The 24,663-nt window shown below is 37.7% G+C and overlaps 1 protein-coding gene across 1 annotated transcript in view; it reads left to right on the top strand.

Moving 5' to 3' along the window:
- SCFD2 (sec1 family domain containing 2) overlaps nucleotides 1-24,663 on the top strand; it is a 190,830-nt gene that overhangs the window by 18,015 nt on the left and 148,152 nt on the right. Inside the window, exon 3 of the mRNA XM_040065280.2 lies at nucleotides 12,701-12,828. Coding sequence (XP_039921214.1) covers nucleotides 12,701-12,828 — 128 coding nt within the window. The remainder of the gene's footprint in view (nucleotides 1-12,700; nucleotides 12,829-24,663) is intronic.

Here is a 24,663-nt window from a genome sequence, read left to right as displayed (position 1 = left end):
AGTACACTTGCTGTAGATCAAAAAGAATAAGCCTTAAAAAAAGATTAATAAAATCCTTCTTTTCTTGATATATTTTCAGTAAAGTTTTTGAGATAATCCAACTTTTGAAAGAGATACACTGAAATTCATGTGTTTTAAGACATTCAGAGGCATTTGGTAGCGGGTAATAATCATGCAAGATTATAGACTTCAGAGGTTCTGAAGTCGCTAAGTAACTGTCATAAAAGGACTTCAGGCGAGGATGATGATCTGTTTCTTGTGGATACAATTGCCAGGCATGACTTCTGTTTCAGGTTGTTGGTGTGACTAATGCTTCCCTTCCACTCGTGCTTCAGCCTGGTGAGCAGCGACAGCTTTGCATGGGTTCCTTTTCCTACACTCCTTACCTTCTCAAACGTGCCTTTGTTTCCTCAAGACTTCCCTCAGGGTAACATCTTCCAGAATAAGTATGATGACAAAACCATTGTAATTTGCCCAGTAGTCATGTAATGGTGTGAAACATCAATGGCAGCTGGTTTTGTAGAACGTGAGTAGAGCTGGCTCCAGAAATTTATTTCGGTTGAAACTGCTCCTTTGCCAGCCATTTCATGGTGCCATTGCTTCTTCCAGTAGTCCCCTGGAGCAGCCTTACTTGTTTAGAGGAATTTTCTTTCTACCAAAACGTTTGATAGCTGATGCAGAAATTACCTTGTAGCAGTATCAGCTGCCATATGAAGTTGGAAAGCTAAGTCATCTTGCTTACATGACTTCCAGTGTGTGTGTATGACAGTGTTCTATTTAAATCAGAATTTTCTAAAGGGAGCTTTGGTATACCGGTCAGTAACCTAAATCCAGTAATTTTGTAATTTGCAGGCAACAGGGCTTTATGGAATTAAGCGCTAGTTCTCCTTTTCTAGGGTAGTATCTAGACTCTAGATGAAGGGTCCTGATCCAAGCAGTTTTTTCCTCCAGTATCAGCCTCTTCTGTTTAGTCAGTTTATTTTATAGATTTAATGTACTGCAGTTGGGTGCCACAGCACATGTAGGGCACGACAATTTATATCTGTATTTTGTTCTGATGTCACAAATAGAGATGATTTGGTTTAACTGCATGTATAGCTTTGTTAGTGTTGGCAGGCGTCATTTGCAGAGGGATAGCTATGAGAGGAAAGGTAGTTCAGGAATTGCAGAGATTTTCCTTGATGTTTAGTCCACGAACAGATCCCTCTTGATCTTGAGAGGTGTTGTATTTGTAAGGTTTTTGTGCGTTCTCAGTGCTGCTGGTCACAAGCCATACATGTGACATAACATGTCCCTGCTGTAGCTCAACAACCACAATCAATGCAGTCCTAGCTTAGCGGGCTACTGTTGCTTGTGACAGTGCTAAGATATTTATGCAATACTATGCAATATTTTGGGTGTGTATTTTTATTCCATCTCTGGACTGTTTGATAACTGTTTTTTACTCATTTCATTCTGATTGCATAGCATTTTCTAGAAAGGCAGAGTTAGCTAATTTTACAATTACTAACTAAAAAGAATTGCTAGTCATACTGTAAATCCTCCAAATTGAACCCTGGCTTAATATGGAGTTTATCTTCATATCTTTTCTACTACTAAGGAAAAAAAAAGTTAAGTACTGTAGTTTAAGGAAACTTCCTTGATGTTTCACAATATATAATCTAGTTGAGTATTCCATATTATATTGCTTCCTTATGTTTCACCTTTTGTTGACCTTCAAGTTTACAGGTTCAAGTGGATATTAATGATCTTGGGAATAGCTAGAATAAACAGGACTCAAAAAGGACGAGAACGCATAGCTCCCCAAGCTGTTTGTTGGACCGTGTAGTTTTGTTTTTTAACTCAGGAAAGGGCTGTATTGGCCATCTATAATCAGCTGAAACATTGTAGAAATGCTCTCTGACTGGAGGCTTATTGTGACCAGATACTTTGATTGATATATATATGTATATCTATAAAGAATTTTGTATATAATAAGAAATTTTTTGCTAACTGTTCTAATATTAAGCTGAAACAGAAATTCTGTATTACTAGTCTATATAAATGGCATAGAATAAGAGGATCTCTTAATGTATTTTCAGGTACCCTGTGTGTACCCGTGCAGGTGTGCATTTCTGCTGACTTGTATTATGGTAAAATGCTGTACAGGGATTATTTTCCTGCCATCTTGGTTTAATGCGCACTGATGTTATTGGTTTACACTGTAATTCTTTGATGTTGGAAGCAGCAATGAGTGGAGTTGCATTACTTTTTACTAGTATCATCTGTGCACAGCTGCATTGTCTCATGTATGTGGTTATTAGCAAGTAAAGTTGGTTTGTGTCATAGATGCTTAAGTGTGTATGTTAAGTCTTTTGGCTTTCTGAAGCCAAAATACTTATTGTATGTATATTACAGCATATACATATACACATATATACAAATACATCTATATTTAGATCCACATGAAACAAGGCTGTGATTAGAATGCCTGTTATTATAAGTTTACATGATGCTTGGATCGAGGAAATGTTTGATAAAACTGAAAATGGTGGGTTTGGCAAGAGATGAACATGCTTCAGATGGTGGTTGACCACACTCATCAGACTTGTGTACATATTTTAATTTATAAGTATGGCTGTCTGTAAAGTAGATATATGAATGAGCCAAATAGAGTTAAGTTTCTCTTTTTTTTTTTTTTTTGTTTTAAGGAAAAAAATGGGAAAATGTAGAAGGCTATGTTATCATTTACTTTTGTTGGGAGGTTTTGTTTCCCTTCTTTTTAATCAATTCCTGATGTGAAATGAATCCTTGCCAACCTTTTAATAATTATTTATTAAATTTTATTGTAATTCAGTTCACCTGTGGGACCAAAAATATGTCAAATGTTAAGAGTCTGATTTACTTTCCATTATCTATAAAGAAAGGAAAAGGAATTCATCCCAAAGCAAAGAGCTGTAGGTAAACAGAGAAGTTTTGTGTCATTTTGGGGTTGCTGTGTTGGTTGTGTTTAGAAGTACTTCCTGAAATGTTTATTTTTAAGTTCTCCCATGCTCTGCTGATAACAGGGAGCATATTTCTTCCTGGTTTGGAGTATAGTGGTCATGGTTTTCTTGGAACATAGTAGTTGATAGTTTTTACAAAACAGCAGTTTTGCAACTTAAAATTACGATGATTTTGCAATTTAAAAACTGGTTTGATATCACTCTTTCATGATTTTTGTCTGCCTGAAATAAATTTTTGGTTTTTTGTGTTCTCAATATATTTTAGACCTTGCTACTATGTTTGTGAAAATCCTGTCCCACACTTCCATATGTTTCTTTAAGTGGAAACTTATTCTCTCATGATGTTCAATAACAAATTCAAAGAACACTTTCCTATTACTGTCGATCTTGGTCACTGGTGGTGTCTTGTGAATCTTATTTTCTCTTCTTCTAGTGGTAAGCAATAATCTGTTTTGTCATCCCGTGTCTGAAAATGATTGCAAAATTCAAGTTTACTTGACTGGCATTGCCCTGAAGCAATGTCATTATCTTTTGGTATGCCTTTATGAAGCTAAATATCATAGCTTGAATGTAATAACTTGTGTGCAGTAACTGTTCCTTGTCTTATTGGTGTGTTTCAACCAACTTTCTCCTGGCTCACTCAACAACATTCCCTTCTTTTGTGAGCCAGAGCTTCCACAGAGTAACTCTGGTGCCCTTCCTGTTGGGGATTTTTATGGCCATGTTGAGTCAGCTGTAGACAAAACCTCTAATAAAGGAAAATGTGGGCTGAGTATTGGGAACTGCCTGGCAATGCCTCCCAGCTGTCAAGGAGTAGGCAGAGGAAGTTCTTTGCTCCTGGTTTGGTTTTTAAAGTGATTCTGCATGCTGGGTCAATATTGCTGCCACAAGGAGAGACCAATGCCAAAGTAAAAACAGGGGAGGAGGCAAAATAATAAAGAAATTTTTGACTTCTAGTGGCAAATCTTGCCTTTTTATGAATTTTGCTCAAAGCACTTCAGCCTTGGTGGCTGCAAGCTGATTTGCAACACTTTAAATATTATTTTAGAACTTCTTTTAAAATGCCTGGCAACTTCTTTTTAATATATCTGTAGTTTAAAATAAGGGTTTTAAAATAAATTGGTGACAAAAGGTTATTAAACATTTAGTCTTACTGTAATGACTTTTGTCTATATTTTTAAAATTAGATTATATTTTTTTTAATTAAAAATTTATGATGCTTGTGTCTTGCAGAAAAGTAGTTATTGTATAATTTGATAATGAAGTTCCCTAACATCTGATAAATAATAACTTGGTCATACAGGACTATGTTCTGAAGTATTTTAACAGTATAGAAATTTATATACTAGGAAATACTCTTAGTTTGGATATAGTAAATAGCAAAGTATATCACATATGCAAGGCCTCTAGTTTTCTTTTGGGTGAAGCTCAATAGTTTGCAGAACTAACAATATAGAAAATTAATTTATGTGACCTTTTCTGTTTTAGGATGTGATTTATTTTTTGCTTAAATATCTCATGAAGCACTGATTATTTTCCAAACTTTGCAATGCACTTTTATTGACAGATTAATTTCTCATAGCTTCTTTCATCTATTTTTCTAGTGAGATTATTTCTTTAAAATTCCTGTTTGCAGCGTGGAAAAATGCACATCTCAAAACCTTGTGTTGTTGAGGCAGAAAAGTTGGTGTTTTAACAGCACTCTGTGTGACCTTTAGTTAATCAATTGTTTTATCAATCAAATTATGCTAGTATGAGTTAATTAATTAACTTGATCTTGATGTGACACAGCCTTCCTGGAGTATACACAGAAAGGAGGGAGGGGAAAGAAGGGTCTGTATAAACACCATATGTAAAGGCTGAAGCTATCAGCCTGCCATTAGCCCTTTATCTAAGAGGCCCTTGGCATATAAATCAAACAATAACCCCTCTGTTTTGACTCAGTGCCAAAGTATACAGCCACAGTTGAGTCTAGGACAGATTACACCCACAGAGTGGCTTGAGGGCTTGGAGTGAAACTGGGAAATAACCATTAAATTATTCGGGAACATATTTTTGTTCTTTAATATTGGCTGTTGGACACTTTTTTTGTACTATTTGCTTCATGCTCTAATCATAAAAATCAATACATGGTCAATACATTGAAGCATTTTAATATACATCTGCGTGAGGATTTGAGAATAATGTTCTAAGTTGAAGGGCTGCAAAGAATTTGTTTTTTGAAAGGTTTTGTGTGTTATGCCATGTTGCAAAATTTTAACTAATCTATAGAAAAAGTGGTAATTTTCATGCTCCTGCAGTTTTCTGCAGGCACAATACTAAGATGACATTAGCTTTTTGTATGGTTTTTCCGAAGGTTATGATGGATTGGAAGATAGTTCCAGTTTCTACTGTCTGAAGTGCATTTCATTAGACTGAGCAGATCTGCCAACTGTACAAAATGTTCAACAGCACAATGACGGCCTGCTGCTAGGAACCACTTTAAAACTTAACGTTATTTTGCTTTCTTAGAAATAATAATAGTCCCTTCTGGGGATGTGCAGCCTACATTTATTTGAAAAAAAAAAAAAAAGGTGGATTTTGTATTTCTCTGAGTAAAGTATTGCTGAATCTTTAGTTGAACACACATTGACTTAGCCCATCAAGAGCACGTGCTTGAGATGTGCTCAAATTGCAGCCATGCTGGAGACTGAGTTCCTGGAAATAGTGATAGCTGTTTCTATATGGAAAACTTTAGATAAATTATGTTGGAGCTGTTTGGTCACCTTTGGAAGGGGAAAATGAAGAGCAGCTTCATTCTCTGAGCCCAGCTGTGTTCTGGGAACATGGCAGTGTAGAGCTCTTCTCATCCACCTGCATTCCCCACAGCATGTCCACACAATCCCTGTGGCATGGAGCTGCTGTTCCGGGGAGGCTCTTCCAGATGTTGTTGGCTGTTTCCAGCGGGGGGCCACTGCATGTGTGGTGGGGTGCAGTCAGGGACTTGGCTGTCGCCACCACAGTTGTCAGGCTGGCGCTTGTCCCCAGGAATCCGCAGTACATCCGGTGTAGCCTTGGCGCAGCCTCCGCAGTCTGGGGAACAGCAGGGCCATTGGAGGAGGGAGGATGTCTCTTGATACGTGGCCCTTTGCTCCAGGCTCAAAGCCAGTTCGTTGCATCTTATCGCAGGCTGTGCTTCTCTTTGGTTTATCAGTATTCAAACGACATTGCAGCAATGGATTTGTCCTTCATAGTAATGGTCTTCTGACCACCTGGTGTTGTTTTTTGAAGTGCACAGCACTTAATGTGGGTGTTGCGTTGTCTTTAAAGAAACGTGTTATTGCAAAGGCCATACTTGGCAGCACTTTTTTTTTTTTTTTTTTTTTAGCAGTCGCTCAGTTTTGGGCAGCTTTGTGGTATTAATGGCCCTCTAATTCAATCGTTACTGAATTTTTCTCTTCTCCCTTCCTCTTGTGAAAATATACAGGCGCAGCTGAGTTGTAAAGCTGTATAGGCGAAAGGTGAAAGTTTTGCTGATACAATAACCACAGAATCTGGCACATGTTGAGACGACCACAATCTTCCTTCTGATTTTTTTTATCTGTGAAAGTATAAACATGACTACTTTGTTATGCTGAAATTCCGTCATTTCAGTTGATTAATTTTCGAAGCCCACTCACAGTTATTTTCTGTCTCCTATTCAGAGCCTGTGTCAGCAAATTGTTCTTTGAAATCCCATGTCCTTTGCCAGGTGTATAAATAAGAACATTTGCTTATTCTTTTTTCTTTATTAGTACCTTATGATGTGTTCCACCTGGTTATTTGCTGTTTATGATGTTATGATATAGGCTGTGCTTTCACCTGATGCCAAGAGGTTTAAAATCAAAATAAAACTATACAAAGTCATCTTTTCCTTCCTTCATTTAAGCCACAGGAGATCTGTGAAGGAAACTGTAGACACTGGTTTCTCAGTTTAGCCTCTGAAAAGGTTATGGAAGAGACTTGACCTGGGGGTATGGCAAGGCCAACGTGTAACTGAAAAAAATGCCAGTGTTTTGTAAGGAGAAAACAGGATGACCTGAATTTGTCCCGTTAGGCAAAGAAGTCCAGACAAAAATCCAGTAATAGATAATGTACATGTCACTTTTATCTTCCTTGACTGGAAATTAGATCACATCATTATAATTTGCAATAGCTTGCCAGAGAGTACATATGTGGCTGATAATTTTGGTGATTATGGTACACTGCTTGGACAAGAGTGTTTGACTTGTTTTATTGGTCAATGACTCATGCTGATTGAAGAAATATATTGCCAAACAAATACATTAAATGCCAGGAGGGCCAGGAATGGTCTAGTCATACATCTGAAAACATAATGGTAAATGAGGAGCACTTAGTAATTGAATTAACATATTTTCTGGTTTAGGCTTATTGCTCCCTGACCTTTTGCTCTTGCAGTAGAGACCAGGAAGACCATATTTTAATAATTCATAAATAATAGACAAAACCTGAAGCAGTAAGGGAAGTAAATATCTTCCTGTACTGGTGGTATGAAGCAAGACACATGTCTTTTCAGCCAAGAGTAAATTGTGGTGCTGTCCTCTGGACCCCCTCAGGATAAGTGCCCCCAGATTTCTGTCTTTGCCTCTGTCTTTTGCATCTGCTCTGTGAGTTTGCTCTCCATTGATCGGTGCTTGATTTCACCTATTTCCAGACTTCTGCCTACAGCTTGGTAATAGCACGTCCCAGTGCCACCAACCTCCCCTGTTCTCCCCAAATTTGTTCAAAATTAGTAGCTTTGAGACTAACCCCACAAATGATCAAGGATAGGGATACCTTCTGTCAGATAAACTTGGCAGTGTTGTCCTTGCAGGACGGGACCAGACCAGACCAAGAGAGTAAGTTACAATTATTTTAACACACGCAAGATTAGGTATTTGGTAATCAACCTGTAAATGCCTAGATCAAACAAATTAGTTTACTTATCAGAGCACATTGCTGAAAGGAGTTCCATGGAAATGAGAGCAACCTCTCCCACAGTGAGTAGTGCTGAAGCTAGTGCACCATCACCGAAAGAACTGCTTACCATACTGTACCCTTACTTCTGCTCAGGGTTTTGGCTTTTTCACCCTGACATCTAGCAGGCTTTTTCAACCTGCATCTTGTAAACAACAGATTTAATTGTGTGGTCTTTCCTTTGGATATTATAAATTTGAGAAGCCAGCTAGTTAGCCACTTCATGGCTAAATCATTTTGCAATTGATTTTTATTTTTGTTTTTCCATCTCTCCTATCTTTAATTAGAGAAAGTGTGCCTCTGGAGGCTGCAAGTTGGAGCTGCTTTGAAGCACTTGCATTAAGCTTTAGTCAGCATGGAACATGCTGGTCTTTCTGACTGGTTCTCATCAGCAGCTTTTTCCTGACACTATTGCCAGCTGGTCTCTCATTTTAGGTTTCATATAGACTGTATCTGATGACTTGGTCCTTTTCCCCTCTGTCTTCACGAGTCAGCTTTGAAAGCTGGCATGCAAATACCAGAAATAGGGAAGCTGCATCTTTTAGTTGTCTAGATTTCTCCCTCCTTCTTTACAATCTTTTCCATTTTCGTTTTAAAGTACAAATTATATGCAGTTAAGTTTTAATTCGTTTTGGAACAGAAAATGTCTCATTAAAAAAGATTCGTGTATGAGGGGAGGGGAGAAATTTACAATTAAGAGATGTGTGTCGGAGACTGCTTTATGTAAACTGAATGGTATTACTGTGCCCAATGGGGCTTTTCGAAGACTTACACTTTTTCTCTGAACTTAATGTGATATTTCTGTTTAACAAATTTTCTACCAGGTTACTGCTACACTTGTTTTTATTAAGTTCTGTTTTCTGATATAACTGGTGGATTAGGTACAATACAATGGCTGTAGTGATAAAAGAAATGGACAGGGTATAAAATCTATGGGCAAAACTCTACCCTTGTTGGTGAAACTGATTTTTTGGAGAGGCCCTGAATTTTAGTTCAGAATTTAGTTCTCTTCTCTTTGTCAGGCTTGCTGTGCCCTGCAAAACATTTTGTAACAGAAATGCAAAGAAGTGTGTACTGTAATATTTACCTAATTTTGTGACATTTAGTTTTGAATTCTTGAGCTGTACTGTTGTGTAACTGTAAAGAATTTATTTTTTCTTAAGCAAACCATTGTCATTCAGACAATATCTTTTAAGGGTTTTGAATATTTAAAAAAACCCCAACAACTGTTTCATTTCAGAAAACTACCTTTGAAGTGCAGAGGTTCACTAGATAATGTGTAAAATGATAATTACATAGTTCTTGAGAAGTCAAGGAATACAAGACTAGGGAGAAATTTGAATTTGGGGTGCTGGATTCTGTAGAAATCACTGATTAGTAGTGTCTCTAGATTGGGGCATTTGCAGCAAAGCAGAGGAACTGCAGATGGGAAAAAGAGGATGGGAAGGGCACCATGACAAGGGCTGGAAGGCAGTTGCAGACAAATGTTTCCCCAAAAGGGTAAGATAAGATAATATATTTTCCAAGTGTTAGAAGTCTCTGAAAGGAATATGTTGTGGTAACTTCTCGGATCAGGCAAGAGGCAACACCAGAGCCCTGTACTGTGTCCTACTGACTCATTCCCAGCAGCCATTCCTGTCTTGTCACTGATGAAGGTTAAGTGTGGGTGTTTTTCAAAGCAAAAACCTTTCTTGGAAAGGGTAATAGAGGGGGAACAGGAAAAGTGGGAAAAGTGTAAGCAGCAGAAAAAATACAAGTACCTTTGTGGCTCTTTTCCCTTACTATATTAAATAAATAAATAAAATAAAATAAAATTTAAAAAAAAAAAAAAAAAAAGACTGAGCTTAAAAATTGTTTTCTGTGGATTGACCTAGTCAGTTGACTGAGGTCAGTTGACTGACCTCATCCTGCTTACATATAGTTATATATATGATACCTAAACCACTAAGTATTCTGCAAAGCCATGGGAAGAAAAATGTCTACAGAAACTCTGGATGACAAAGATGTAGCATACATGAGGAGTGTGGTTGACTCTCATCTCCTTTAAGGCTGTACCATCGTTGTTTTGCTTTTTCCTACTTTTCGTGTATTAAAGAAACCCTCAGGTATCCTGCAAACTTTGGTCCTTGCGATTAAAGAAAAACTTACGGTGGCTAAAGGAGGAAGGAAGAATAAACAAAGTAAAAAGCAAATCCACACCCCTCCCTTTTTTTGTTCTCTTAAAGCATTAGTAAAATGCTTTGTTTAGTTTAAACAAATTCTTTGTTTAGTTTAAAATAACAGGTCTGTTATTTTGGAAGGGTATTATAGTTTATTACCAAGTTGAAGTACCAACTGAAGCAGACGCTTCTGGTGGTGATGATACAATATAGCATGATACATGTTGCTTTCAAAGACTTTGCCATCTAAAGTGACAGGACTGATCCACACATGGTGTGGAAAGGGAGAGAAGCAAGCAAGGATTATGGAAAAATGGTGTAACCTTATCACATGCACTCTTCTATTGACTTCTATAGATGCTTTTAGGATGAGTTTTCCACACTTTACGGTTTGCTGAGTATCTTCAAGAAGTATAGGAGTGAGAAAGATGAGATTACAAAAACCTGTGCAAAATCTGGTAGGCTTTTGTTTTAGCTTACTTATGTTTCTTGCTTTCCTTTGTTTGAAAGGCTTAGCTCCTGATATCTTGTTTATTTGAGACTCTGTGCTTACATTTATGGTGATGAAGAGAATTGTGAGAATGAGAACAGGTTAAAGATCTTAAACAGGAGCTTGACTTTTTTTTTTTACTTCTGAATAGGGAAAAAAGCATTTTTAAACCTAGCTTCATGAGGTTTCAGGTCCAGTTCCTGATCTCTATAGATTTGGTATTGGAACTGTGTGTTCAGGAAGGGGTTAGTTATCAGGCAATGCAGTGGCCTTATAAAATCCAAACCTCAGGCACAGTTGTAAGTGACAGCGAGACATAGCCTGTGACTGTGATGTGAACAGGATCAATACAGTGCATTTATAATTCATGTTGGGTGGGAAGTAGATTGAGTAGATAATCTGTAAAAATAGCATAGCTGAGGATCAAGGAATCAGAGCTATTAATATATCTCCAAGATCATCAAGTCCCACCTTTGACTGAGTATTCCCATGCCCCTTGAACCATATCACAAAGTGCCAGATCTACTTATGTTTGGACACTTCCAGGTATGGTGACTCTACCACTTCCCTGGGGAGCCTGTCCCAATGCTTGACAACCCTTTCCATAAAGAAATTGTTTTATTGTATTGAAGCATGCATCTAGTTGCTTTGGAAATCTCTCATTTCTTGCACTATTACATGTTACATATCGCTGTAGTTTTTCTTGTGAGGTGTCTCCTTGGAGCTGCTGCCCATGAAAAGTCACAGCATCAGTGCTCAGATCACACTTGGCGATGGAGTAGAGGGAGCTGCTACAGGTGCCCCAGCTGCTTTTGGAAGGTGCTGGCTCCTGCCTCTGTGTTTAGAAGGAGGTTGAGTTGAACTGTGTGAAAGAGAAATGGAAAGACTGTGTTAGGTCATCTGATTTTTTTTATTTTTTTTTTTCTTTAACCCATTGCAGTAGGGTTAAATTTGCGCTTCCTACTCATTTGTGATTTGTTAAGAAGAAGGGTAACTCAGCCTTCTTCCCACAGTCCTTCCACCCACTCAGGCTTTGACAGAGGATGTGGGTTGCTTGGATGTCAGAAATGGGGCTTGGTGATCCTTTTACCTGGTTTGGGAGACAGCACAAATTTGCTAACTACAGCCCTGCTGTTGCAGCAGAGCATAAGAACAGCTGCTCTGGAATGGGCAGCAAATGAATTATTATGGATTGCTATTTCCAGGAAACAAAGCTTGTTTTGGCATGTTTACAAGCATGTTGTAAATGACATGAAAATGTCTTCAGGAGTTAAATGTCTCCTGAGGAAAAAACAGAGGGAAGCTTTTCCTTTAAAAACCCCCTAAATTTAAAAAAAATCAACATAGTTAATCCCCATGTGTGGCTTTAGCCCCAAGCAAGGGATTTTCCTACCTTATTCTCCCTTGCCACTGAGAGAACACTGAATTTATTCACACTAGCAAGAAATACTGTGTCCTGGAGGAAAGAGAAGACTGACAGGGAACTGAATGCAGATGAGCTACACAAATGCCTAATTTAAGTTTAGCGGCAACAACAACAAAGAGAAATCTCTAATTACAGAAATCATAAGGATAAGTTAATTTCTGCTATGAAGTATTCATTTCACATATGGAGAATCCATGAAACTCAAAGTGACAGTAGTTCATCAAAATTACTTCCAATGCTGAAGGCTGCTATATCAGCTTTGGGATATAAACTCTCATGGGGAAGTTAGAACCCATCCTTTCCGTAGCTTTTTAGTAACTGAAGAAGTTTGGACAGTTTCTGATATTCTCATTGTTGAACGGTAGTGGTTACTTTTAGAATGACATGCTTGTTTATTATATATGAATTTAATAATTCATATATAATATGAATTATAATTGGTAGCAAAAAAATCTAGCTTTTCTATAAAACTGGAGCAACCATTCTGCCAAGAATAATCAAGCTTTTATATCGCTTTATTTTTGCTTGTATCCTGCCCACCTGAGAGATTAGTAAGTAAAAGCATTCATCTCAAAACATAAATGTTGTCTTAAGTTTACTCCATTATTCAAGCAATGTTTAGTGTAACTGTGTCATTTTCTTACAGTGATCCAGCTGCCAAAGCTCTCTGGGAGTCCTTCATGAACCTCAAACAAAAGGAAGCTGTGATGGAGGCCAGGAGACACCTTGTGGAGGCTGCGAGCAGAGAAAATTTACCTATTAAGATGAGCATGGGTAAGTAATGTGACAGTCTCCCTCACATAGTGATAATGTGAAAGATTATCTCAGCTTCTCTTTTTCCACATAACCCTCTTGGGGAAGACCCACCCATTCTTGGTTCATCCCCGTCCTTGTCAACAGACCTTCATGACTGCCAGAGGATCTTTCTGCTATATAAGTGAGAGACAATTTAAAAAAAAAAATATTACAGCAACCTTAAAATATTGGGAACCATGGAGAAGCATTGGAGTCCTAGAAGGAGGATTTTAAAGCCATGTAAGTGGTTAGCAATGCTACTTGTCCTTATTTTGCAGAGCATGAGAATTTTTTTCTAAAAGAGTTAGCAGGATTTGTGTCCTGAAAACAGAAAACTGGAAGTTGTGCAGCTCTTGTACATGTTGATAATATATAGGTAGTATTTACATGACATAGGTAATGGGGTTTATGTCAAGTAAGGCTTCCTGGCTCGGGGGAGTTTAAGCTGAGAACCAAGTCTGGACACCCTTTAAACCTCAATTTTTCAAAATGTTAAAGAAACAGATTAAGATACAGTGGCTTTCAGTAGGTCTTTTAGAACCACGTTCTCATCCTATACCATACTCAGTAAAATGTGGTATATATATTTGGTATATTAAAAAATTTATAATATAAATATATAATATAAATATATTTATTATATAAAAACTGGTATTCCCTCTATACAGCAATATTTTTTGTGTTGTGTATACTCTTATAGCAGAAGTTCTACTTCTTGCTGAACTTTTCATCAGAAGAGAAAGGTTCTCATGGAATAAGAGTAACAAACTTTTATCTGTGATTCCAGAGTAAACTGCCAAGATATTGTAGGATGAGATGTACAGCCAACTCATGAAGTCTTTACAACTAATATGTAAGATGTTGTATGGCCTTTACGAATACCTAGAGCACAAATTTAATAGATTAATAATCAGAAATACTAGATTTCTGCAACAGTACTGTTGTAAGCTGTTTTAAAGAAATGGAAAAGGAGTAGCTCAGAAAAGACTATTACAGATTTGTCTGAAGGAGAGAAGGATTAGTAAACAATAAAATCTTGTTTAAGTTTTTAATATGTGTGTGAGTATTCACCATAATAATGTTAAGAAGCCCCCCCATTCTTCTGGCGTACACTGTAAAAGCAATTATTATTTATGTCAAAATTCATCTTTGTTATAAAAGTAATTGCTTCTTGTCTTTAAGAGGTAATGATCCATCTGTGACCTTTGCTCCTTTGTGTGAATTAGATTAGCCACCCTTTCCTCTGTGTCCCCTTCCTGTGGTATCCAGTGAATTCTGCAGTGACCTAGTTTTTAATCACAGTGTCTGACACTTACTGAATGTCTTGCATGCATGGGCCTGATACAGTGCTATATGGAAACATTAGGAGTTGATGGTGAAACAATTTTCTGACTTTTCTGACCTTTTTGTTGTTGTTGTTGAAATGTAGTATAAAGTAATATTCACAGAATTTTGTGCTTCTGTGAGTTGTATATTTATCTTGCTCTAGAATCTTAATCAGATGTCAACTTTGTAGTTGAAATTCAAAGGGTGAAGTAAAGTTTGAGGTAGTCTTGTAAATGATAAATAGGGATAAAATCAGAAACAAGGAGAGGGGAGCACTACAGTCACCAAAATAAAACATTTCTTATTGAGCAGAAATGCAGAAAACCCTAAACTCACACCCAGATGTCATACTGTGCAATGACATATTTGTTAATAACTTCTTAAAATGGACAGCATTCACTGCTTGTTCTCATGCTGCAGAACATCTAACTTCTCTGTAGGGAAGCTGGAAATTGTGCTGTTTATCAATTGCTGCATTTGCCGAGAAGCAAAAAATTGGAGTGGCCTGTTCTGGTCCTGATTGCTGTGGTTTTTTGAAAGGCTCCTTCCACTGCAGCTGTGATATGAGGCTACTCTGGCTGGGGAGAAGGGAAATGCTTTTGCTGGGCTCTGTGCTTAGACTTGAGCTTTTATGATTTTACCTCAGGTTCTGCCTGTATTGGAAGATCTCGGTGGATTGCTCATTGTTTTTTCAACACTTAGGGTATTTTCTGAGTTTTTTATGGCCCTGATATTAAATGTCAGATTTTCTAGCATGAAAGTTTCCTCTTACTCTCTCTACTAAGACCAGCTGTGTCAGATGGTAAGAGTATTTTCCTTACTACTTCTTTTTTTTCCCCGGGAAATAAGGAGTGAATTACATTTGAAAGCAAAGCTTTGAATTCCATTTGGTGTAGCTGAGCCCTCCTGCAGTGGCCACCTGCCTGAAAAACTGCATCGCTTGTGACACTGGCAGCATGGGAGCCCTGTGCAGTTATGGGAAACTCAATCCCATCCTGTTTCTGTATTTTCAGTGAAAGGAAAATAAATTCTGTTGTTTTCTAGGCTTTGAAAGGCTGCTCATTGCTCTGAGGTGTTTGTATGCTTGCCCACATTTCCCTTGCAAGGGATGTGCCTGATGTCCAGCTTTCCTCTTTCTCTGCCTGGCTGCGTGTGACAGGAGCAATTACAGTTCTGGGAGGACACACAGCTGAAGCTTTTGCTTTCTGGTATCTTCTGAATGTGTCCTCCTCCTGAGAAGGAAGGAGAATAGGAAAACGGTAGAAGGGGACACATATCTTCTCTCCAGCACCTTCAAATGGCTGCAGTCCACTGGGAACTCCCATCTTTTTCCACTGAGATCAGCAGGAAGAGAGGAGATCTGATGAAGGAGAAAAAAGAAAAATAAAGGATACAACAATTATGATTACATTTTTTGATCTGAGTAGATTGGAGCTCTGCTTCCAGATGTTGTTGATTGGCATATTCATTGTTTTAGTTGTATCAAGGGAAGTGATAGTGGGGATGTCTGAAGTATTTGCATGTAAATAGGTGAAGCTGTCCTTTTCTAGATGTCATTTAAATAAAGAGGCAATTAAATATTGCATGTCAATTTATATACACTTACACACTTCAAAAGACCCAAAAGCCAACAAAAAGCACTTTTTAAGAAATATATCAGCTCCATTTTTCCTCTGAGGTATTTGTTTTCATGTGTTATGTACCCAGATGACTGCGGGTAAATACTTGCCAAAACCTGGTCAGATGTGTAGGTCTAAGTTATTTTGGCATAATAAAAATCCTGGCATTTGAAATGTATTTTATTTAAAGAATTAAATATCCTTTTGAAAAACTCTTTGGAAGACAAGATTGTCTTCATTGTTTTTGGTAAGATCTATAGCATTGTGCTAAATTTAAGTGAAATTGTAAGTACTGGAAAGGGATTGCTTCTGCCCACCTCTTAGTAAGTGACTGTAATGAAGCTGCTCTGGAGCAGCAGAGAGATTGCTGCTTTTTCCATTCCTGAATTTCCTGCTCCATTCTTCATAGGTCTGATGCATATCTTAATCATCCTGTGAGCATGGCTGCCCCTGACTCTCTCCTTGAAAGCTTTACTATTAGCATAGTATTTGGCAGTGGTAAAAACTTAGCTACAAATGTTCTTTTGTGGCTTTTGAAACACCCTTACTCTTCAGTTTGAAAAGAGCACAGTAAACCTTGACTGAGTCTGAATTCCTTTTTTGTGTCTTTTTACTGGCATGGAGACTGATGATAGTCGAAACACTGGTATAGTAACAGAAACAAAGTGCAGTGTGCTGTTACACAAGCCCTTGTTAGTGGGAGAAAAGCCATTTGGTTTCTTTCCATTTGAATTGTACAAATACAGTTTTAAAAGCTCACTACAAAATTAGCAGAGCCTCAGTCTTTGTGAAATAAAAAAATAATGCTGCAACATTTTCAAATGGAGTGGTTTGTGTGGGTTGAATTGAACTCTTATTTGTTTGGGTGGAAATAGGAAGATGCTGACATTCTAGCATGACAATACAAAATAATATTTTGAGTTTAGAGCAGTAGCTTAAAATGGACAGGATCAATACAGTAGATCAATACTTTAGCTACAAATATAAAACAGAAAATGTGCATTATTTTCTTTTTAATGAAATTAAATGCATTGGACTGCAACAGTGTTATTTGTTCTTTGAGACCAATATAAAAATATTCAATACCATAAATTTCTGGAATAAATTTTAAGGATAAAACCTACCAGCCAAGATAATGAGCTAATAAGGTAGGTAAGTACATATATATATATATATCTTGGCCATCCTGGCCAACCATTATGACAATTTTGGGATGGAGACAAGTAGTGAGACAACACCAGTCTGAGTTTGAGGTTCTTATAAGGGAAGTATAAGGAAGGTCATCGTTGCAGAGCTCAGTGTGGTCTGTGGGGTATTTGAATTCATTCTGCAGCATGTCTCTGAGTAAGTGGTAGGTACCTGGATAACAGGTGGGTTTGGAGACACTATGGCTCTTCATTTTGCAGAGAAGACATCGTATTGTAGGCTGGTTCTTGTGATGCTTATTATGTTTCTCTGATGCTTTTTTACCTGGTCTCCATATCCTCTGGGAGAGCAAGCAGCAAGATCAGTAAGGCAGCAGCCAAAGTTCTCCTCCAGGCAGCCTCATGAAGTGAGTGGCTTCCTGTACCACCTCAACTGATACAGGCCTGGCTTAGCCTGAGGTGTCACAAATGTCTGATTGTGGGCCTTACAGTGTTCCTTCAAAGGCTCCCTGATCTCAGGTTATTTTTCCAAGGAGAGGGAATGCTGCTTTTCTCAGACCTGAATTCCTTCCATTATGCAGCCTGGATCCTGAACAGGCAGTTCTTAAGTCAAATTAGTCTGCTCTTTGTTTCTTTAAAAGTAACAGGAGTCCTGCAGTGTGGGACTTTCTAGCCAAGAGGATTTCTTTTTCCAGCCTATTGCAATAGTAAGTTCCTGATTTCTCCCTGTAGTGCAGCTAAAAACGTAGTCTTGACCTGAAGCAAATGTTCCCAACCTCAGTGATGGTCAGTGTAGCAGATGTTTCGTTGCATCATTCACCCCTGGAGGCAGGAAGGCTTTTTGCTTCTCAGTGTGCTAAATGTTTTTGAAGACTTTAAAGTGTTTCTATAAAATTTGGAAATGTTCCTGTTTGGGAGGCTTCTGTATAGACCTTTGCATTCCCAGAGGAATGCACTTTAAGTCTTGTGGGGATAGGCTTTCCCTGGTAACTGCTGATGCAGGTGGTTTCTGAACAGTATTTATCATACTGAGAACTATAGAAAGACATTGATATTATGGCTCTTTCACTTTGCAGTGTTACAATAGGCTGAAGTTGAGGGCTTCAACCCTGCTGAGGGTTCACCTAACTATCTAAATAGATCCCATCTTCAGATAGTCATCTGTGTTTGCCAGTTTAGGGCAAAAATGTTCCGAGCTCCACATGTGCAGAGAGCATGTAGCCTTCTACTGTTTCTCTTAAACAACTAAACGTTTCATTTAATCTCTGTAACTCACCAGATGTAACAGAAAAGATGAAGGATACCCATATTCCTACTGACAAAGTTCTCTGTTTTTTTAGGAGATGTGATAAAGTAGCTGAGATGAGAGATACTCATGAGAAGTTTGGTTTTCATCAGTGACACTGCATTAGTGTGTAGTGATGTTTAGAAGCATCTCCAGCTGAGGAGCCATCTTTGTACTAATCATTATACTCCTTTTAAGCTGGATGTTGTGCCTGTTCATTTTCTTTTCATTCTCACCTGCTGATACTCAGAGTAGCATCCTTGAGAGCTTAAAATAATAGTTACTCAAAAGAAAAAAACAAGCACACCTCAAACTAACTGGAGCTATGTGAAGTGAGACGTCCATATGCATATATTGCTATCTATCCATCCTTTTTTTTTCTGTCCTGCACATTTAGGTTCCTGTGGTAGAAAAAGTCGTGATTTATGAGGAGCTAGTATTTATGCTCTTGGTGTGAATCCTGTGCAGGTTGAAGATTGAATTGAATTCCTACTGGGCTTGGAAACAGCTGTTGGTGTGGAGGCAACTGTGTGGCAGAAGCTTGGTGGTAAAGAAGAAGAAAAGGCGGTGGCAGAAAGCTCATTTTGAGAACACAGCTATTCATCCTTTCTTATCAAGTGCATCCCAGAGGAAGAATTATGTGATATAAAGTTGATTGAAAAAGTCTGGCAAGAACTTTCCCCTTTTTGATGACTGCTTCCATCATAGCACAGAATGAGGGATGTCAACAAATAGGGATGAACTGTAGAAAAATCTTGGGTTGGAAGGGATCTCTGGAGTTCATGTAGTCCAACCTCCTACTCAAATCAAGGACTAAAGAGTTAGACTGGATATGTTGTACCTGGTTCAGCTGGGTTTTGAATATTAATGTGGCGGGTTGAGCACTGGCCACTAAATTCTACAGCCTGTCTGGCTACTCTGCACCGGTCTTAACCACTCTTGCCGAGAAAATGTTCTCCTTTCTGTAAAATTTGATTTTTCAGATGCTGCAGTGTGTGACAATGGCTTCTTGACCTCTCGCTCTGCACCTCCAAGATGTCTGATTTAGTCTTCCCTGTAATCACTTTATCACATCCAAGACAGGAACACCCCTTGCTGCTTTCGTATCTTGAGATTAAGCAAACGTATCTCCCCTAGCCTTTAATAGTGCATCATTTTCTCTAGCCTAAATCATTGTAGTGACCCTTCTCTGAACCTACTCTAGTGTGTCTTGTACTGTGGAGCCCAAAACTTCGTATTCTAGATGCTGTCTCTCAAGTACTAAATAGAGATTTACAACTGTGCTGGCTTGAAGGCAAAACCAGCGAGAGAGTCCAAGTCAGAAAAAACAATTTAATAGGAGAGAAAAAAAAGGTAAAATAAAATAAAATAAAACACATGCAATAGTACAAAGATCACTGACAGTCAGAATACAGCCTGAAACCGTGGTGGTAGCAGTCCAGATGAAGTGGCCTTGTTGAGGCAGTGTTCCTGCAGAAAGGTCTGGTAGCTCTTGTCCAATGGGAATCATGGGTAAGGCTGCCTGTGCTGTCCCAAATCCCAGATTATATCCAGATGGGAATGCTTGGCTCCTCCCCCTGGGCGGAGCATCTCACAATGGGCTGATATCATTTTATCAGTCTTGCAATGGGTCCTTGATTGCCCATTAAACAGAGATAGATCCTGGAGGGAGTTACCTATGAGTCATGCAGCAGGGCATTGATGGGCCATTAACAGAAGATAGTCTGGAGAGAGGGGACAAGGGAAACACTGCCCAACCTAGTTTCAACAGCTTATGTAAGTGGTGATAGAATACATACTTTGGGCACATCTTACATTGTAACCTAGGACAACAACCACTTCCCTCTGCCTGCCAGTTGCATTTGTGCTGATGCCACCTAGTACATGATTCACTTTAATTGGTGCAAGGGCATGTGGCTGGTTCATGTTCAACTGGACAGACACATTTAATCCTGAACTTTGAAGGACCTAAGTTGAGGATACACTGTTAGGCTATTCTATGAGTTTAATAGCGAAGGAGATCTCAACCAGTGGAGCAATACAGTGTATTTCAGGAGGAAGAAGTAAAGTCTAAAATGAAATAAAGCAGCTGTTGGTAGCTTATTCTTATCCAGCTCTGTCAATCTTGTAGCTTCTCAGCTAATTCAGTCAATTATTCTTTCTGGTTTTGTTTTTTTCTTCTTGTAACAACCTACCAATTTCTTTTATTTGTCCCTTACCTTTCCTTGCTCCCCTCCCTCCTTTGTCTGCAGAGTAGGTTATATTCCTTTATGAATTGGGGAAAACACCACTTCACGTCTACTTGGTTTTTGTTCACTGGTTTGTGTTATCTTTAATGGCAGAGTATCAATTTGACCCTCAAAGTACAGGATTTTTTTTTTTCCTGGGAAACGGATGCACTCAAATACACCTGAGATGAGAGGGAAAAATGGATGCTTGAACATCTGTGTCATTTATACATCCTGTCTGAAAAAAAAAAGTACCTTGGAGTACCAAATCCTCATCTGAATTGTGGAGATGAAAAGAATGGTTTGGAATGTGCAATCTCACTGGCTTCTGCTACTGCGACAACAGCCACAACTTTTGAGAATGAGTTTGGAAGAGAGTTAAGTCCTGCCCTGTTCTTCGCAGAAGCATACTATGTTTATAGAAGGAGACTGAGATTGACAATGTGAAGTGCACTCATAGCAAAAATAAATTTTAAGCAGAATAGGTAAGCAGAGATGTTTTAATCCAAAACTGCAACTACCCAGAACAGTACTAGAAAAAAAAAAAAAAAATCTTGGGGAGCATTCTATAGCCTCTTTATTGCAAGAAGTAAGGAGTTTATTTGGTGGCAAAATTTCTCCCTCAATATTTTAGGAAGGTATTCCCTGCAGGTGACTTCTAGCTTTTAGCTGTTCTTGTTTAGCAGATTAAATGTTCTTAATATTTGTTTTGAGTGTTGTGGGTTGGTTTGAGTTAGGATTTTTTGTGTTTGATTGTTTAATGACTACTTAATTATGGGTTGTGTGAATTTACCTTAAAAAAAAGATGTGATATTGGGAGTACTCATTCTTGTTTAAAGTTTGAAGAAAAATTTCAACTCATTCTGAAGCTGAATACCAAAAATGATGTTCTACCCTAAGGTCTTGTTGATTTTTTTTTTAATTTTATTTCTAATTCTGTGACTTCATAGTCTTGCAAAAATAACAATTCTTAGGTTAAGTTAGTTTTCAAAGTATCAGTAAAGGTATTTTTGTCTCAATTGTCTCTCATTGTTCTGTGAATAATGTATTGCATGCTAAGTAGTTTCTTGTGGTGTAAGATGAGTATATGGTTCAAGCCCTAATAAAACTGTAAAGCCGGCCATATTTCTGTCTCAGCTACTTTGCACTTCACTGCTATGAAACAGTAGATGGAAGTGAAACACAGAACCCTGTGCAGTGATGGGAAACAGAGAAATATGTTGGTAGTATGTTTTCTTTGATTAAATTGTAGCTGGCACATGGGTGTAGGACTATTTGTCAAACCTTGCTTTTAAGAAGGGAGTGGGGTGATACTAGTCTTTCTCTATGCCTGGGTTTTTTTGGACAAAGTTTTAATTTTTTCATTACTTTTATATCAACTCTTTTTCATAGAAAATAAACCAAAACACTGAAATATAAATATGGGGCTGGATCTCCTTCTGTGTCTTGTGATTAGAATTGAAGATAATTCTTAAAAATTTAAGAATAAACACAAATGCTGTCTTGCAGAAGTTCTGTAAATATGTAATTTCATTATTTGTATTATTTCTTAATATCATACTGTAAAGCTTATATAAACTTCAATATGAAGTCTTTTTGTCTTAATAAAAGTATAAGGAAATGTCTATGTTAATGTGATCTTTCCCTAGACAATTCCAATGATGTTCACCATAGTTAGGAGTAAACAAACAGATAAACTTTTGTGAAGTTTTGAAACAAAGGTTTAATGAAAATCTGTATTGTTACTAATTTTTTGTACTGTTTAAATCAAGAGAAAATTATTTAGAGTTAAAGGCTTAAAAATTTAAATAGCATTTACTTGCACATATACTGGCAACTGATACTGTTTTGAGAGATTTCACAACTAATTGACTTGTTAATTTTCTGGAATCTGTAGTGGTAGTAAGTCAGTTTCTAATGTCTCTAAACAAACAACTTTTTTACCAAACAAATCAAATTGTCTAGAAAAGGTTGAAATGCTTCTGGTTTTTGAGTACCTGTCAGTCAGTTCTGATAAAGCTAGATCAAAAGTCCTTCTCTGTAGAAACAGAGTGATTAAAAAGAAAAGAAACATCTATACACACACACATAAATTTGTAAAGGATCAGTTATGAATTCTGATGCAACTTCCTGAAAAGAAATAATTGTATTACCAAATCTTCTCTGCTAAAATTTATTTGGCGGGGTTTTTTCAGGTAAGCACCAGCCTTTTGTTTACTCACTAAAGTTTATTTTTTGCTGGTACTGAGTTCTATTGTATCATCTCAGTCTTGAAAGTAAATATTTTGATTTTTGAATTTGAAGGTTTTGGGTTTTTTTTAAAGCCACTCTTAGAGTAGACTGTCCATTTGTGATAACCAGGATGTGGTTAAAAATATAGGAGCAAGTCCCTTAAGCCTCTTTGTATCTGGGTGAAAAATAAAATACTTCAAGTTTAGAAAATGAAATTCACTGCATTTACTGTTCTTTATATGTGTGGGGAAGCAGCCTGGTTGAAAATAAGATAGAACTTGATGTAATGTGTGCTGTGATGTCTTCATTTTGTAGGGTGCATCAGCCAGAAGGACTGTGTTTTACATCAGGGAAGAGTTGATGAGAGTGGGTTGGGAAATGCTGATTCTGGCGTGCAGTGGAAACACATGGCACCTGCACTTTGGTGGAACACTGTTGTGGGTATTGGCACTAAGTAATGTGTTTTGTACGGCTGATGATAGAATTTGCTTATGTTATATAAGGAGGGGGAACGAACTTAAAGCAGCTAAAAGCGATGTAGAAGTCAAGGAGTGAAGTGTCACCGAGAAGAGGCTGTGCCAAAGGATTTAAACCACAGATAAAATACGTGCTGGTGTGCTTGCAATGTCTGTAGGTGTAAAACTTGAGGTGGAACATGGCAATTCAGTACAACTGTGTGGGTTGCCCAATGCTTTTTTTCCCCAGAGTATAATTCTGCAAGCCTCTTCATTCAGTCTCGCAAAGGATGACTTGTTATGCAAGAGATGTGGTGAATTATGTATGTACCTACTCATATATCATCATGTTTTCCATCCCTATTTAATTGCTTACCACCCCAAATGATTATTAGGATATTCTCAGCTGCAGACATCTTCCAGAAATCTCAAGAGAAATAATAAGTTCTGTGAATAGTATACCAAAGAGGAACAATGACCTCCTTCTCTCTGGGGCAGTATGCCAAGAACACAATGAAGTGCTTCAGTGTCTGAGAACATATGTCATAGGGCTAAATGAGGACATGCACAAGACACCTGACATTCCTTTGGGAATGTTATTTTTAAGACAAACAAGTTGATTCATTTCTGTGAGAAGTTTAAAGTGTTCTGAAGATAATTCAACCAAATTTGTAGATTTCAAGTCCTTTTTTGCAGTCACAGTGAATTTACTGTTTCGAAGCATTTCTGGGTTTTTAGGGCTGGAGACTCTCTGCTTGGGAGTTGGCCTAGTACTGTGTATTTATTAACTTGGTGGAAGAGGTAAAACTAAGTAATAAAATCTGACCCCTATGCATATTTACTTCGGATTTTGAGGAGTATTTGGTAAACTCTGGTATGCCAGTATTAAATACAGTTTTAATATTGATGATAGCCCCTGGGAAGCTTAATTCTGGAAGACAAGATTTCACCTGTTTATTCGAACAGTTTTTGTTGGTGGTGGTGGTGGTTTGTGTGGTGCTTTTTTGGTTTTTTTGGGGTTTTTTTTTTAATTTGCTTTAATATTTGGGAGGGCAATCGGAGAGTATTGTAGACACTGGCTAGAGATGGTTGTTACTTTTTTGTGCATACTGACTTCACAATCAGAAGAGGGCAAACTGAATGGTGGAGTACACAAAGAAGGAAACAATCATTTGAAGGGCCAGAACATTTAAAAACAAAGTTCCGAAGGACAGAAAAGAAAAAAATATCAATTCATGTTGAAACACCTAAACTATATATTTGTCAAAGCATTCAGTATGTATTTGAAAACATGAAACTGTAGATACTCTAGGAATAACAAATCATAACTAGGGTCATATTTAGACATCTGGATTTAGGTGCTTAGAACTGAAAATCTTGATTATTATATTAGAGTATTGTAGTTATATTTGGCCCACCTAATTGATTAAGTTTTATTTGTTTTAAGGCATGTAGAAGAATTTCAAAAGAATAGTCAATGGAACCAATATTTAAGCATGGTTTCCATTTTGTAATAAAAGATTA

This window comes from Hirundo rustica, chromosome 5, assembly GCF_015227805.2.
Source record: "Hirundo rustica isolate bHirRus1 chromosome 5, bHirRus1.pri.v3, whole genome shotgun sequence".
NCBI classification, from domain to species: Eukaryota; Metazoa; Chordata; class Aves; order Passeriformes; family Hirundinidae; genus Hirundo; species Hirundo rustica.
This window is presented reverse-complemented; position numbering and strand designations above follow the sequence as displayed.